Source organism: Bos taurus, chromosome 23 (genome assembly GCF_002263795.3).
Source record: "Bos taurus isolate L1 Dominette 01449 registration number 42190680 breed Hereford chromosome 23, ARS-UCD2.0, whole genome shotgun sequence".
Classification (NCBI taxonomy): Eukaryota; Metazoa; Chordata; class Mammalia; order Artiodactyla; family Bovidae; genus Bos; species Bos taurus.
This window is the reverse complement of record NC_037350.1, coordinates 17800855-17814863: the sequence shown is the minus strand read 5'-3', so window position 1 is coordinate 17814863 and position 14009 is coordinate 17800855. Positions and strand designations below refer to the sequence as shown.

Genomic DNA, 14009 nt, shown 5'->3' with positions numbered 1-14009 from the left:
AATTCCATTTGTAACCTTGCAAAATTAATGAACATAAGAATTACTAGTATAATACAGATTTCTGGAGGGTACGGACTATTTAAATTTTTTTTTTTTCTTGGCTGCGGGGCGTGGCAGGTAGGAGTTCAGTTCTCTCACCAGGGATGGAACCCAGGCCCCCTACACTGGAAGCACAAAGTCTTAACCACTGGACCACCAGGAAAGTCCCCAGAGGGCAGGGATTTTTGTCAGTTTCATTACTGATGTACCTTAAGCACCTAAAAAATGCCTGGCACACAACAGGGTCTCAATGAATATTTGTTGAATGCCAGAATTAAGGGCCTACAAGGTCAGTTTTCATTCCAATCCCAAAGAAAGGCAATGCCAAAGAATGCTCAAACTACCGCACAATTGCACTTATCTCACACGCTAGTAAAGTAATGCTCAAAATTCTCCAAGCCAGGCTTCAGCAATATGTGAACCATGAACTTCCAGTTGTTCAAGCTAGTTTTAGAAAAGGCAGAGGAACCAGAGACCAAATTGCCAACATCCTCTGGATCATCAAAAAAGCAAGAGAGTTCCAGAAAATCATCTATTTCTGCTTTATTGACTATGCCAAAGCCTCTGACTGTGTGGATCACAATAAACTGTGGAAAATACTGAAAGAGATGGGAATACCAGACCACCTGACCTGCCTCTTGAGAAACCTATATGCAGGTCAGGAAGCAACAGTTAGAACTAGACATGGAACAACAGACTGGTTAAATAGGAAAAGGAGTACATCAAGGCTGTATATTGTCACCCTGCTTATTTAACTTACATGCAGAGTACATCATGAGAAACGCTGGGCTGGAAGAAGCACAAGCTGGAATCAAGATTGCCAGGAGAAATATCAAGAACCTCAGATATGCAGATGACACTACACTTATGGCAGAAAGTGAAGAGGAATTAAAAAGCCTCTTGATGAAAGTGAAAGAGGAGAGTGAAATGTTGGCTTAAAGCTCAACATTCAAAAAACGGAGATCATGGCATCTGGTCCCATCACTTCATGGGAAACAGATGGGGAAACAGTGGAAACAGTGTCAGACTTTATTTTGGGGGGCTTCAAAATCACTGCAGATGGTGATTGCAGCCATGAAATTAAAAGACGCTTACTCCTTGGAAGGAAAGTTATGACCAACCTAGATAGCATGTTAAAAAGCAGAGATATTACTTTGTCAACAAAGGTCCATCTAGTTAAGGCTATGGTTTTTCCAGTGGTCATGTATGGATGTGAGAGTTGGACTGTGAAGAAAGCTGAGCGCCGAAGAATTGATGCTTTTGAACTGTGGTGTTGGAGAAGACTCTTGAGAGTCCCTTGGATTGCAAGGAGATCCAACCAGTCCATCCTAAAGGAAATCAGTCCTGGGTGTTCTTTGGAAGGACTGATGTTGAAGCTGAAACTCCGATACTTTGGCCACCTCATGCGAAGAGTTGACTCACTGGAAAAGACCCTGATGCTGGGAGGGATTGGGGGCAGGAGGAGAATGGGGACAACAGAGGATGAGATGGCTGGATGGCATCACTGACTCGATGGACGTGAGTCTGAGTGAACTCCGGGAGTTGGTGATGGACAGGGAGGCCTGGCGTGCTGCAATTCATGGGGTCGCAAAGAGTCGGACACGACTGAGCGACTGAACTGAACTGAATTGAATGCGCCAGGCCGCTTGTGTTATTAATAGGTGGACTCCTGCGGGCGCCTTCTTGCCAATCACTTCTACCTGGAGCCAGAAGCGGTCTTGAGTCCTCCTGCCGCCAGGGGTCGCTGTAGGAAACGCCGGGTCTCCTCTCGTTACTTCTATCCCTGCGATACCCTTTGACCTCGTGAAGTATTGCCCCCAGTTAAGATGGCCGCGTCGGTGGCAGCCGCAGCTGGGCGACTTCGGCGGGCCATTCGAAGGTCGCCCTCATGGCGGGGCCTTCGGGCGCTCTCATCGGAGGCCCCTCCAATCCAGGCCGCGGCCGTGCGGGACGCCTTCCTGAGCTTCTTTCGGGACCGCCATGGCCACCGCTTGGTGCCCTCCGCTTCCGTGAGGCCCCGCGGCGACCCCAGTTTGCTTTTCGTCAATGCAGGCATGAACCAGGTAGGGGCCGAACCACGCAGGTCTGGGCGGAGTTTGCAGTTTTTTTCCTTAGAGAAACGCGTTGCGGGATTGGGCAAGAGACGCAAAGGGTGGAGCTCCTACCTTTCGGGAAAAGAGAGCTTGTGCGTGATTGGGCAGAGTTTGGGGTGCAAATTAGGGCTTGGGGAGAACTCGATCGGAAACTTCGGAGTTAAGGTTTAGTTTTAGTTCCAGGAATGCCGGGTGAAGGTTGACTTTTAGTTCCAGGAATGGCGGGTGAAGGTTGACTTTTAGTTCCAGGAATGGGGGGTGTGGAGTCTCATGGGGGCAGACTGGTGGGGGAAGTCTGGCTTCATTTATTAGTTTTCTTAAAATAAAGATATCATTCATTAAAATAAATGTTTGTTGAGTACATGCTACTGTGCTAGCCTATGTGCTCTAAGCTTTCGACTTTGAGCACCACTTACCCTCTGTAGACTTGCCCTGTTTCTAGCCACCAACACATTCGTTCTCATTTTACTAGCAGAGTCTTTCATGATTTATTTGTCTGCTCAGACACCACCAGAGATGGGTGCTCCCAAGTTGCCCCCCTGGGCAAGACTTCACTGTACTCTCAGGGGGCACGGACAGCCCTCAATCCCAATCACCATCTCTATGCCCACTCCCTACGTTTCCCTTCTATTAGGGTATCTCTCTCCCCCTTCCTGTATTTCCAGTTCAAGCCAATCTTCCTGGGCACTGTGGATCCACGAAGCGAGATGGCAGGCTTCCGGCGGGTAGCCAACAGCCAGAAATGTGTGAGGGCTGGAGGACGCCACAGCGACCTGGAAGATGTGGGCCGAGACCTTTCCCATCATACCTTCTTTGAGATGCTGGGCAATTGGGCCTTTGGGGGTGAATATTTTAAGGTGAGTCCCCAGGAAGCCCTGGAGCTAGGAAAGGGTCAGTGGTCAGTCAAGAAAGGAGTCAAGGTTAATCCTGTCTCTACTGTTAGAGTCAGCCTAAGCAGGGCCTCATACCAGACACAGAGGCAAAGTGCTCAATGGACATATATAATAGAAATGTGTCTCGCTTCCCTGGTTGGGCTGTAAACTCCTTGAGGACCAAGACTGTGCCTCCTGCCTAATGGCTGATCAATAATTATTGTAAAGAAGTGGTTCAAATGCAGGAGTTAAAAGTCCTCTCAGGCTGAGGTGGGTAGGGGATTTCATGGAGAAGGTGGTGCCTGAAAGAAAATGGGATTTAGAAGCAAGGACACTTTCTATGCAGGAAAATCTCAGAAGCAGAAAGAGTCATGGCTTGTTCTGAAAACCAGGTGGGCAGTGGAAATGGTCTTGTCTTAAGCTGAGGGTGGAGCTCTTGTGGCTTGATGGGCACTTCAGTGGGGCCTTCTCACCCGTCTTCCTCTTCCCACTGGGTTTCCACTACAGGAGGAGGCTTGCAGCATGGCCTGGGAGCTGCTGACTCAGGTCTATGGGATCCCTGAGGACAGGCTCTGGGTCTCCTACTTTGGTGGGGACCCCAAGGCTGGGCTGGGCCCAGACTTGGAGAGCCGGGACATCTGGCTCAGCTTGGGGTGAGTCCACTCCCACTTATGTCCCACTCCTGGAGCACAAGAAAACTGGAAAATAGCCAACACCTGAGTTATACGCTCAGAGTCTCAGCGTATCCTGTGATACCGTCAGCCCTGTTCCTCCTCCTGCTGAGCTTAATGGAAGGGCTCTCCTGGCAGATAGCTGGGGTGGTGTGGGGGAGTCCCCAGCCTCTGCCTTTGTCTCCCACCATCCATCTGGCTTTCTTCTCAGGGTGCCTGCCAGCCGTGTGCTCTCCTTTGGGCCCGAGGAGAACTTCTGGGAGATGGGGGATACTGGGCCTTGTGGGCCCTGCACTGAGATACACTATGACCTGGCCGGTGGGGCAGGGGCCCCCCAGCTGGTAGAGCTTTGGAATCTGGTCTTCATGCAACACAACAGGTAATGGGTTGCTAGAGGAGGAGGGAAATCCCTGCCTGAAAGTGAAAAAGTTGGCAGTCAGGAGACTTTGATCCATTTGTTATGACAGCATTTGCAATGTGGCAGGCATATTTCTGGGGGCTTTCCTGGTGGCTCAGATTGTAAAGAATCTGCCTATAGTGCAGGAGACCTGGGTTCATTCCCTGGGTCAGGAAGATCCCCTGGAGAAGGGAATGGCTACCCCCTCCAGTATTCTTGCCTGAAGAATTCCATGGACAGAGGAGCCTGGTGGGCTACAAAGAGTCAGACATGACTGAGCAACTAACACTTTCAGGCATATTTGTAAACACTTTTCAGATAGTAACCAATTTAGTCCTCTTCCTTGCCCGTGACATTGCAACTAGACACTGTGGGTCTTTGGACTCTGCTCTCTTATCACAAGATGGAGTTGAATTTGATAATCTCTTAAGGTTTTCTACCAGCCTTGACGTGCCTCTTTATAAAGCAAAGAACTGTGTCCCAGAAAGTGGAGGTCTGGGTCCAGGCGAGGGCCCAATCACCTTTTATGAGAAAGGAGAGGACCCAAGGCTATCATCGTCCTCTTTGGGGGATGAGGGGGGTGAGATGATACTGCCCACTGGTTCCTCTCACTGTCGGCCCCCCGAATCCCTTCCTCATCCCTTTATGCCACTTGAGCATCATACCTGCAATCCTGTGGGGGGCCTCACCTGGCACCCCTTTCCCGTATAACTGACCAGAGAGGCAGACGGAAGCCTGCAGCCTCTGCCCCAGCGGCACGTGGACACAGGAATGGGCCTAGAAAGGCTGGTGGCCGTGCTGCAAGGCAGGCTCTCCACCTATGACACCGACCTGTTTTCCCCGCTGCTCGACGCCATACACCAGGTAAGCCCGCCTCTTCCCTTCCATAAGCCACTCTGACCTGCGGCTCACCACCACTGCTTTCTCCCTTTGTTGAGAACTCAAGGGTATTCCCGCCTGCAGGGACAGTGAGCAGCCGAGAATGCGATAGTGTCAGACGTGAGGCTCCAGTTCACGTTTACAGCCTGATACTGCCCCTCACTCTTTCCTCAGTAGTTGCGAGGCACGTACTTAGCTGTGGCACGTGAGATCTGAGTTCCCCAACCAGGGATCGAACCCAGGCCCCTGTATTGACCAGGGAAGTCCCTGATCACCACTTTTAAAAGACATTCCTGTTGCTGTGCGGAGGATGCACTGGAGGGCAACTGGAGTAGCAGCTGAGAAATTGGGAGGCTGTTTCATAGTTCAGATAAGGTGTGGCTTAGGCTGGTAGCAGAGGAAGTGGAGAAAAGTAGATGGATTTGAAAGATCTCTGGAAGTAGATGCAAAAGCCCCTACTGATGGATTAGATGCAGAGAGCAGAGCCAAGTCAAGGCTGGCCCCCAGGTTCTTGACTAATGTGAATGGCAGGGCCAGCAGCCGTGTCTCATCTCCTGCTTCCAGGGTTGCGGGGCACCCCCTTACTCAGGCCGCATTGGGGCAGCAGATGAGGGGCGCACAGACACAGCATACCGCGTGGTGGCTGATCACATCCGCACACTCAGTGTCTGCATCGCTGACGGCGTCTCCCCTGGGATGTCAGGCGCCCCGTGAGTCTGGAAGGGCTACAGTGAAGGGCAGGCTGCAGGGGAGAGGAGGGAGGGGATGGAGAGGCGAGTGGGGTTGAGATGGCAGGCGGAGGAGGAAGGGAGCATACACTCTGCGTTTTGCCCTCCCTTCTCCCCTCCTTGCTGACCCAGGGCTGCTGGGGGCTCGTATCTGGGCTCTGACCCCCTCTAGGCTGGTACTTCGTCGGATCCTCCGTCGAGCTGTGCGGTTCTCTACTGAGGTGTTGCGGGCACCACCTGGCTTCCTGGGCAGCCTGGTGCCTGTAGTGGTGGAGACACTGGTAAGGGCAGAATTTCATCGCCTCCCTGGGCCTCCCAGGGGACTCAGAGAGCCTGTCACTGAACCCAAACAGTGACCCTGCCCCGGTTCCCCACCCTAAGTGTCTAACCCAGAGTCTTCTCAGCGGGCTTACAGAAAGCAGGGAGCCTCCTTGCTCAGGCTGCTGAGCCTTTGACCTCGGGATCCCTTCTGCCTGTGTCATGCCCGCCCCTCCCTAAAGAAGCTGATTCCCCATTTGGACCCTCTGCCATCCATCTGCCTCTCTGAGCCCCCAAGGCAGGCGTCCCCAGGGAGGGCCAGGTGGAGGTGCAGAGTGTGCTCTTGCCTCTGACACCGCCTTGGGCCTCTGCACTGTCCCCAGGGAGATGCTTACCCAGAATTGCGGAGGAGCTCAGCCCAGGTACTGGACTCGGGTAGGCGAGGGAGGGGCTGACAAGAGTGGTGGGGAGAGGCTCTCCCTCTCAGAAGGCCCGGCTCCAGCCCTGCCCTGCCCCTGTTCAGATAGCCAGCCTGGTGTCGGAGGATGAGGCAGCCTTCCTGGCCTCACTGCAGCGTGGTCGGCGGGTCATCGAGCGGACCCTGAAGCGCCTGGGGCCTTCTGATGTGTTCCCAGGTAAGCAGGATGCTTGGCCGCGGTGTGAGGGCCCCACTTAGGTGAGCCAAGCCCAGGCCTTACATCCCCGGCCCGACGTCTCTCTCCCCTGCTGTCTCCACCACGCCCTGCTTCTCCTCACTTCTCTACTGCCCAAGCTGGCCCCGCCTCTGATCTCTACTTTCCAAGGCTGGCTGCAGGCTGAGAATGAACTGCCCTCCTCTGAAATGACATTTGCCAAGGGAGGACCCTGGGCTACCCCCAGCTCCTGCTTTGGAGCCTGAAGGTGACCCTTTTCTGGGGCCTGCCCAGCGCAGGGAGAGGACCCATGTGCTTGGCGTCCGGTGGCTTCTGTGGTCAGAAAAGCCCTGGCCCGTACTTCTTCCCACTCCCTCCCTCGATAGCCCTGACGCCCATCGTCTTCCTTCCTCAAAGCCGAAGTGGCCTGGTCCTTGTCACTGTCTGGGAACCTGGGGCTCCCCCTGGACCTGGTGGAGCTGATGCTGGAGGAGAAGGGGGTGCCGCTGGACACTGCTGGACTGGAGCGGCTGGCCCAGGAGGAGGCCCAGGTACTGGCTGGGCAGCCCCACCGGTTCTGTTGGGTCACAGCCCCTCCCTCAGTCCTGGGATCTTGTGGGAAGAGGGAAACGGGAGGCTGAAGTAGGGTCTGTCCCCTTGCTCAGCCCCCACCCGCAGCCCGCAGAGAGGAAGGCCAGTGCAGTGGGCCACACAGAGGAGCAGAAGGGGAGAGGCCAGCACGAGTCCTCAGAGGGGCCATCGGGGGCCCAGTGGGTCCTTGTCCTGAGACCCCTGCATGAGGGAAGGTTCACCAGCCAGCCCAGGGCCTCCAGCAGCCAGCCCAGCCCAAGGCCTTATTCCAGAGGGGATACGGGAAGCACAAGCTGTGTGGCGGAGGCAGGTCTCCACACAACCCCTCCTGCACATACGCCTGTCCCACAGCACCGGGCACTGCAGGCCGAGCCGGTTCAGGAGCAGGGACTGCGACTCAACGTCCACGCCCTGGGGGAGCTGCAGCGCCGAGGGGTGCCCCCAACCGATGATAGCCCCAAGTACAGCTACTCCCTGCAACCAGGCGGCAGTTACAGTGAGAGCCTGGGCTGAGGCGGGTGGCCCCGGGCTTGCCTGACCACGATTGGGAGGACAGACCAGCCACCAGGCCTGTGCCTTCCCCGGGGGAGCCGCCAGGGGTCGCTGTGGGTCCCGGCTGGAAGTGCCCCCCTACCCCTGCCGATTGGCTTCAAGGGAGGCGCGGGCCCAAGCCCCTGCCTGGCATTGATAAGCAGTCTCGGCCCTGGCAGAGTTTGGCACCTGTGAGGCCCAGGTGCTCCAGCTGTATACAGAAGATGGGACAGCTGTGGCCTCCATAGGGGATGGCCAGCACTGTGGCCTCCTCTTGGACAAAACCAACTTCTACGCTGAACAGGGAGGCCAGGCTTCCGACCGAGGCTACCTGGTGCTGGTGGGCCAGCAGGTGAGCCCCACCACCACCACCCGCAACGCCCGCCACACAGACACACACACACACACTCCCCAGTCCTCCTGAGCCAGAAGGAGAGGCGGCAGCACTCAGTGCCTCGGCCTTGCCCTTCCCCAGGACGTGCTCTTCCCAGTGGCCCGGGCCCAGGTCTGCGGAGGCTTCATCCTGCATGAGGTGGTGGCCCCGGAGCGCCTCAGGGTGGGGGACCAGGTGCAGCTGCACGTGGATGAGGTGAGGACCCCACCCCTGCTGTTTATCCTCCGTGTCCTGCAGCCCCTCCTCTCTCCCCACCCCACCCGCACCCGGGGCCCTGGGTGACAGAAGTGTTTCAGGCCTGGCGTCTGAGCTGCATGGAGAAGCACACGGCCATCCACCTGCTCAACTGGGCGCTGCGGCAGGTCCTGGGCCCCGGCACAGAGCAGCGAGGCTCCCATCTCAATCCCGAGCGGCTGCGCTTTGACGTGGCCACGCAGGTGAGCTGGGCACAGAGAAGCAGCCTTCACACAAGGCGACGGGCTTAGAGTCTGGTGGGGTGGGAGTTTGACCATAAGAGGGCTGGACTCCCCTCGCTCAGTCACTGGGGGACCTTGAGTCGGGGGGCTTTGCGTCAGGCCGCTCCTGCGCCAGTGAGGGTCAGGCGAGCCAGTGTCCAGAATCCTCTCGGCCTCCAGCCGCCCGGCTTCCTTGTCCCTGCTGTCACCCAGGCCGCTCTTGCTCAAGCCGAGCTGCCCTCTTCCTTATCTGTCACCCTGTCTCAGTGTCCATCTGGCTCAAATCCTGCAGGAAGTGCTCACTGAATCCCATTCCGCCTGATGACTCCCTCCTTGCTCCTGTGTCTCCCCCGTCCTGTATTTCTCTTCCCCTGGCTGCCCTCTCTCGTAAGCTCCTGAAGTACAGAGCCTCTGTCTTCTGTTTCTTTATCAACTTTCAGTGTCTAGTGAAAGGCCTGCTGCTTCCAATAGGCCCAGTTCCCGGGTAGCTTTCTAAGGGAAAGGACTGTCTGCTCCACAAACGTACTGAGTACGTGTTATGTGCTAGGCACCGTTCACTGTTGTGTACTAGCTTGGGGCTGGTTCAGTGAACACTGACTGCTTCTTCACGCATCACTCCCAGGCACGGGGCTGACTGCCTGTCTGTCTATTTCCCCCACAATCCCCCAGGCCCCATTGACCCCAGAGCAGCTCCGGGCAGTGGAGGTCACTGTGCAGAAGGCCGTGGGGCGGGATGAGGCTGTGTACATGGAGGAGGTGGCCCTGGCACGCACTGCCCACGTCCCCGGCCTGCGCTCCCTGGATGAGGTGAGTTGGAGGGGCCCTGTTGGTAGAGATCGTGTGAGTGAGCCCCCCACCCCGCCACAGACCTGTTAACAGATCTGTGCCTCTCACTGTCAGGTATACCCAGACCCTGTGCGGGTGGTATCCGTGGGGGTGCCCGTAGCCCATGCGCTGGACCCAGCCTCCCAAGCCGCACTGCACACCTCTGTGGAGCTATGCTGTGGGACGTGAGTCACTCCTCTCTGCCCACTCTGGCCTGGGTCCCTGGACCTCCTCCCTTCCCTCGTCCCTGGAGCCACCAGCCCCTGGTTTGGAGCTCCAGCTGCTCTTCTCTCTCGCATCATCACCCAGACCTCCTGCTCCCTCCCTCTGCCCACAGGCACCTGCTTCGCACAGGGGCTATAGGAGACCTGGTCATCATCGGAGAGCGCCAGCTCGTCAAGGGCATCACCCGCCTGCTGGCCGTCAATGGGGAGCAGGCCCAGCAGGTCAGCACACCAGTGGGGCCTGGGAGGCTTCTCTGGGTGTGGATGGGTCAGGGGGCACGCAGCTGATGCTCTCGGGCTGGGGAATGCCCAGCAGTAGACCCCGGATTCATACCTGTGCACTAAGCCATACCAGCTACTGCCAGCTGGCATCTGTTGTCATTATTTGATACCTTGATGAGTCTTGATTGTTAAATGTTTCTAACTTGTCCCTGCCCAGCAATAGGTCATGAACCCCTGTCTTGGGGAGAGCAGGTATGCCACACTCCCCTGACCATCCTGTGCCCTCCCTACAGGCCCGAGAGGTGGGCCAGAGGCTGGCCCAGGAGGTGGAAGCAGCCGCAGCTCGGCTGAGTCAGGGCAGCCGGCATGTGGCGGAGGCACATCGGCTGTCCAAGGACATGGGGCGACTTACCGACGTGAGGGCTACCCCCACCGTGGAGCTGCCCCTTCCACCTGGCCCTGTTCCGCTCCCCAACCCTGCCTGTCTCCCCCCAGAATCCCCAGCCCAGATATTTGTTGTTTGTCTGCAGGGGGACATGTAGGGAGTGTGACCTCTTCCCTGGCCCTGCTGGTCCCTGCCTCAGGGACCATGACTCAGTGGGGCCAGGGAGTGATATGCTGCTTCTGACCACAGGCCGTGGACACCGCCACGATGCCCCAGTGGCAGCGGCGGGAGCTTCAGGCCACACTGAAGGCGCTGCAGCGGCGTGCCAACACTGCCGTCCGGAAACTGGAAATGGGGCAGGTGAGAGGGGGTGCGGTGCACCCCACGGGGCAGATAGCAGGCACACCTGGCGAGCATCGGAGATGTCTAGCATGCACGCTGAGACACCCCCAGGCCTGGCGGGGAGTGGGGGTGGGTGGCAGTTGCTGCCTCTCCTGCCACCTGGGTGCCATCATCAGGTCATTCCCACACTTCTCTCTGCCAAACTGGGTCTCTCCCCCAACTCCCAAGCCTTTCTCAGACTCTCCCTCCAGGAAGCTGACTTGATTACGCCATTCAGCCCTAATTGCTCCTTGACTGTGGCTCCTCCTCCCTCCGCCCCCACTCACCCATCTGTGCTGCAGCCCTAGTCCCGTCACCTTCAGCGGCCCATGTGTAGGGGCCTGGAGCTAAAACGAAAGGGAGGAGGGAGGGAGGAGAAGAAGGACATAGAGGGGACCCAAAACAAGGCGGCCATTCTCGGCAGAACCCCTGGCACCTTTGCTGGGGGACGGAGGGCGTGGGAGGGGATTTCTGGGTTGGGGCTCAGTTCAGAAGTGGGGGCTGATTGCTTCCCAGCCCGACCCCTGCGCTGTTCTTCCTGCCTCCTAGGCTGCACAGAAGACCCAGGAGCTGCTCCAGCGGCACATGGAGGGGCCCCTGATTGTGGACACGGTTTCCACGGAGTCCCTCTCTGTAAGCGTTGGGCGTGGGGTGGGCCCAGGGTGTGGGGAGGGGAAGGTCCCAGCGGGGAGGAAGCTGGGAGCTGCGAGGTCGCCATCTGCCCTCCCCCGCACAGATGCTGGTGAAGGTGGTCCGGCAGCTGTGCACGCAGGCGCCCGGCACGTCCGTGCTTCTCCTCAGCCCCCAGCCCCTGGGGAAGGTGCTGTGCGCCTGTCAGGTGGCCCAGGTGAGGCGAGGCAGCCCCACCCACTCATCTCCCAGCCCAGCTTGCTGATCCCTTGTCTTATTCCTCCCACGTAAGAGAGCCACAGCTGGGTAGAGGTGATCTCTGAGGATGCCCCAGGATGGGGACAGGGCCACCTCCTTGTCCCTAACCCACACCCTCCCACCCCACCCTCAAAGGATTCCCTCAGTTCCCACCACCCCACCCTCCAGGCTGCATATTTCTTACAAATAGGTAGCAGCCATTCATCAACCTCTATACGTGCATTCCTGGCCCATCCGTCTCCTGTCTCCTCACCCACTTACCCACCCCCACCATGTGCCCGGCTTGCAAGAGGGTTCTACTCACTGTGACTCCACTCTCCAGGGTACGCTGAGCGGGAGGGGCAGAGAGGGCTGCTCTGCATCACTGCCCTTTCTGTTTCTGTCCCCAGAGTGCCACACCGGCCTTCACAGCAGAGGCCTGGGCGCTGGCCGTGTGCAGCCACATGGGGGGCAAAGCCTGGGGCTCTCGAGTGGTGGCCCAGGGCACTGGAAGCACTGCTGACCTGGAAGCTGCCCTCAGTGCAGCACGAGCCTATGCCCTCAACCAGCTCTGAGCAGGCTCATGCAGGGGCTCACACACTGAAGAGACTGCGGCCAGGGCAGTGCCTGGAGCCCTGAAGGAGCCAGCAGAACCTCCCCGGAGGCTCAGCAGAGGACTCAAGTCTGGAGGCCAAGCAGCTGAGCCAAGAGGGTGCCCTGGGCGGGGACCTGCACAGACACAAGAAGGTGGGGGCTGGGGAAGGCAGACGTGAGCCTGATCATAGACCCAGCGAGGTGAAGGTGAAGACCTACATGGCTGTTCTGGCTGCGATTGTTCATTAAAAAGTATTTTTCACAGGATAGGAAGCTCCAGAGGGCTTCCCAGGTAGCGCTAATGGTAAAGAACTCACCTGCCAATGCAGGAGATGTAAGAGACCGAGGTTTGATCCCTGGGTCGGGAAGATCCTCTAGAGAAGGGAATAGCTACCCACTCCAGTATTCTTGCCTGGAGAAGCACATGGACAGAGGAGCCTGGCGGGCTCTGGTCCATAGCGTTGCAAAGAGCCAGACACGACTGAAGCGACCTGGCACACACAGACAGGAAGCTCCAGGACATTCTTTCACCTAAAAAAAGCAGCCTTTTCCATCTCAGCAACCTGACGTGGGTGCCCCATCCCCAATTTGGCCCTTCACACTGGACTAGAAGGCCACCTGGCATCCAGATCTGAACTCCCCTTGTCACCACCACAAGCACTTGGCCAAGCCCGCTGTGCCAGCCTGTTCCGAGCACCCACAAAGGCCTCCCTAGCCAAGACTGAAAACTCAGGTGAAAGTCATGAGAGCTGGGCAGATCCTGTCTGGTGTCACTTATTTCATTAACAACTTCTCATTTTAATGAAGGCTCTGATGATTTGTTGATAAAATGAGCCAACAGGGACTTCCCTGATGGGGCTGAGACTCCAAGCTCCCAATGCAAAGGGCTTGGGTTTGATCCCTGATTGGGGAACTACGATCCCGCATGTCACACTATAAACTGAAGAACCTGCATGCTGCAACTAAGACTCAGCAGAGCCAAACAAATAACCCAGCAGGTACTGATCAGTTGCTGAGACTATGGCAAGAAACAAACAGAACTTCCTGCCCTTGTGGTGCTTTCTTGCCGTGGGGAAACAGCAATGAAGAGAAAGAAGAAGGTATCAGATGGGGATGAGGTCTATGGAGAGAGCAGACGGGTTGGGAGGATGTGAGCCCCATGGACGTCTGAGGGCAGAGTCAGTGCAGAGGCCTGAGGGACAGGTGCAGGCCTTGGGGTCAGAAGGGAGCAGAGCCAAAGCAAGCCTACTCTTTTTTTTTTTTTTAACACATTTTTAAAAATTTTTTATTTATTGTTGGTTGTGCTGGGTCGTCGTTGCTGCCTGCAGGCTTTCTCGTTGGGGTGAGCGGGGCTGCTGTTTGTTGCGGTGGCTTCTCTTGTGGACCACGGGCTCTGGGGCACAAGGGCTTCAGTGTTGCAGCACGTGGGCCCACTCGTGGCACATGGGCTTCGTTGTTCTGTGACGTGTAGAGTCTTCCTGGACCAGGGATTCAACCCATGCATTGGCAGGCGGATTCTCACCCACAGTACCACCAGAGCAGTCCCGAGCCTTCTCTTTTAAAACAACTTGCAAAGCACCTGAGCTGAAGCTGAAATTGGCAGCTCAGAGCAGGAGGAAGGTGTGGAATGGAGGGCAGTTGTCCTTCCCTCCCAAAGTGAATCCACCCAGGACCAAGCCAGACACCTGAGCTCCACCTGTGTTCGAAGATCTCTGTTGCTGGATGAAGGAAGGGGAACTCCGGGGACCCATCCCCAAGTCAGAGCCTCCCTGGCTGCGAAGTTCTGGGGCCATTTAGTCAAAATTTTAGCACAGAGCAGGCCTTCCTGACAGCATTTCTTGCGTGATTGCTCATTCTAATTGAGGCAGTGGTGATTAGTTGGTAAATCACTGATGAGGGCTTGAAAGGGGCCTGGAGCCCCTGGCCTCTGGCTGCTTGCAGTCCTGAGAGGTCACAACTGTGGATCTTAGC

The 14009-nt window shown here is 56.8% G+C and overlaps 1 protein-coding gene across 2 annotated transcripts; it reads left to right on the top strand.

Moving 5' to 3' along the window:
• The first annotated feature begins 1842 nt into the window (after positions 1-1842).
• AARS2 (alanyl-tRNA synthetase 2, mitochondrial) lies at positions 1843-12840 on the top strand. Of its 2 annotated transcripts, none has more exons than XM_024983766.2 (22): positions 1843-2102; positions 2798-2989; positions 3512-3657; positions 3887-4054; positions 4792-4936; positions 5516-5661; positions 5852-5960; positions 6321-6359; positions 6461-6572; positions 6987-7120; positions 7512-7656; positions 7856-8043; positions 8167-8280; positions 8382-8522; positions 9210-9347; positions 9441-9550; positions 9703-9811; positions 10105-10227; positions 10446-10556; positions 11127-11210; positions 11314-11424; positions 11855-12840. In XM_024983766.2, the coding sequence occupies exons 1-22, from the start codon at positions 1866-1868 to the stop codon at positions 12017-12019; spliced, it is 2967 nt and encodes a 988-aa protein (XP_024839534.1). In that variant the 5' UTR covers positions 1843-1865; the 3' UTR covers positions 12020-12840. The 2 variants fall into 2 exon arrangements, with proteins under 2 accessions (XP_024839534.1, NP_001178140.1); NM_001191211.1 differs by having other exon boundaries at positions 1854-2102; positions 7871-8043; positions 11855-12838.
• Positions 12841-14009: the final 1169 nt, after the last annotated feature.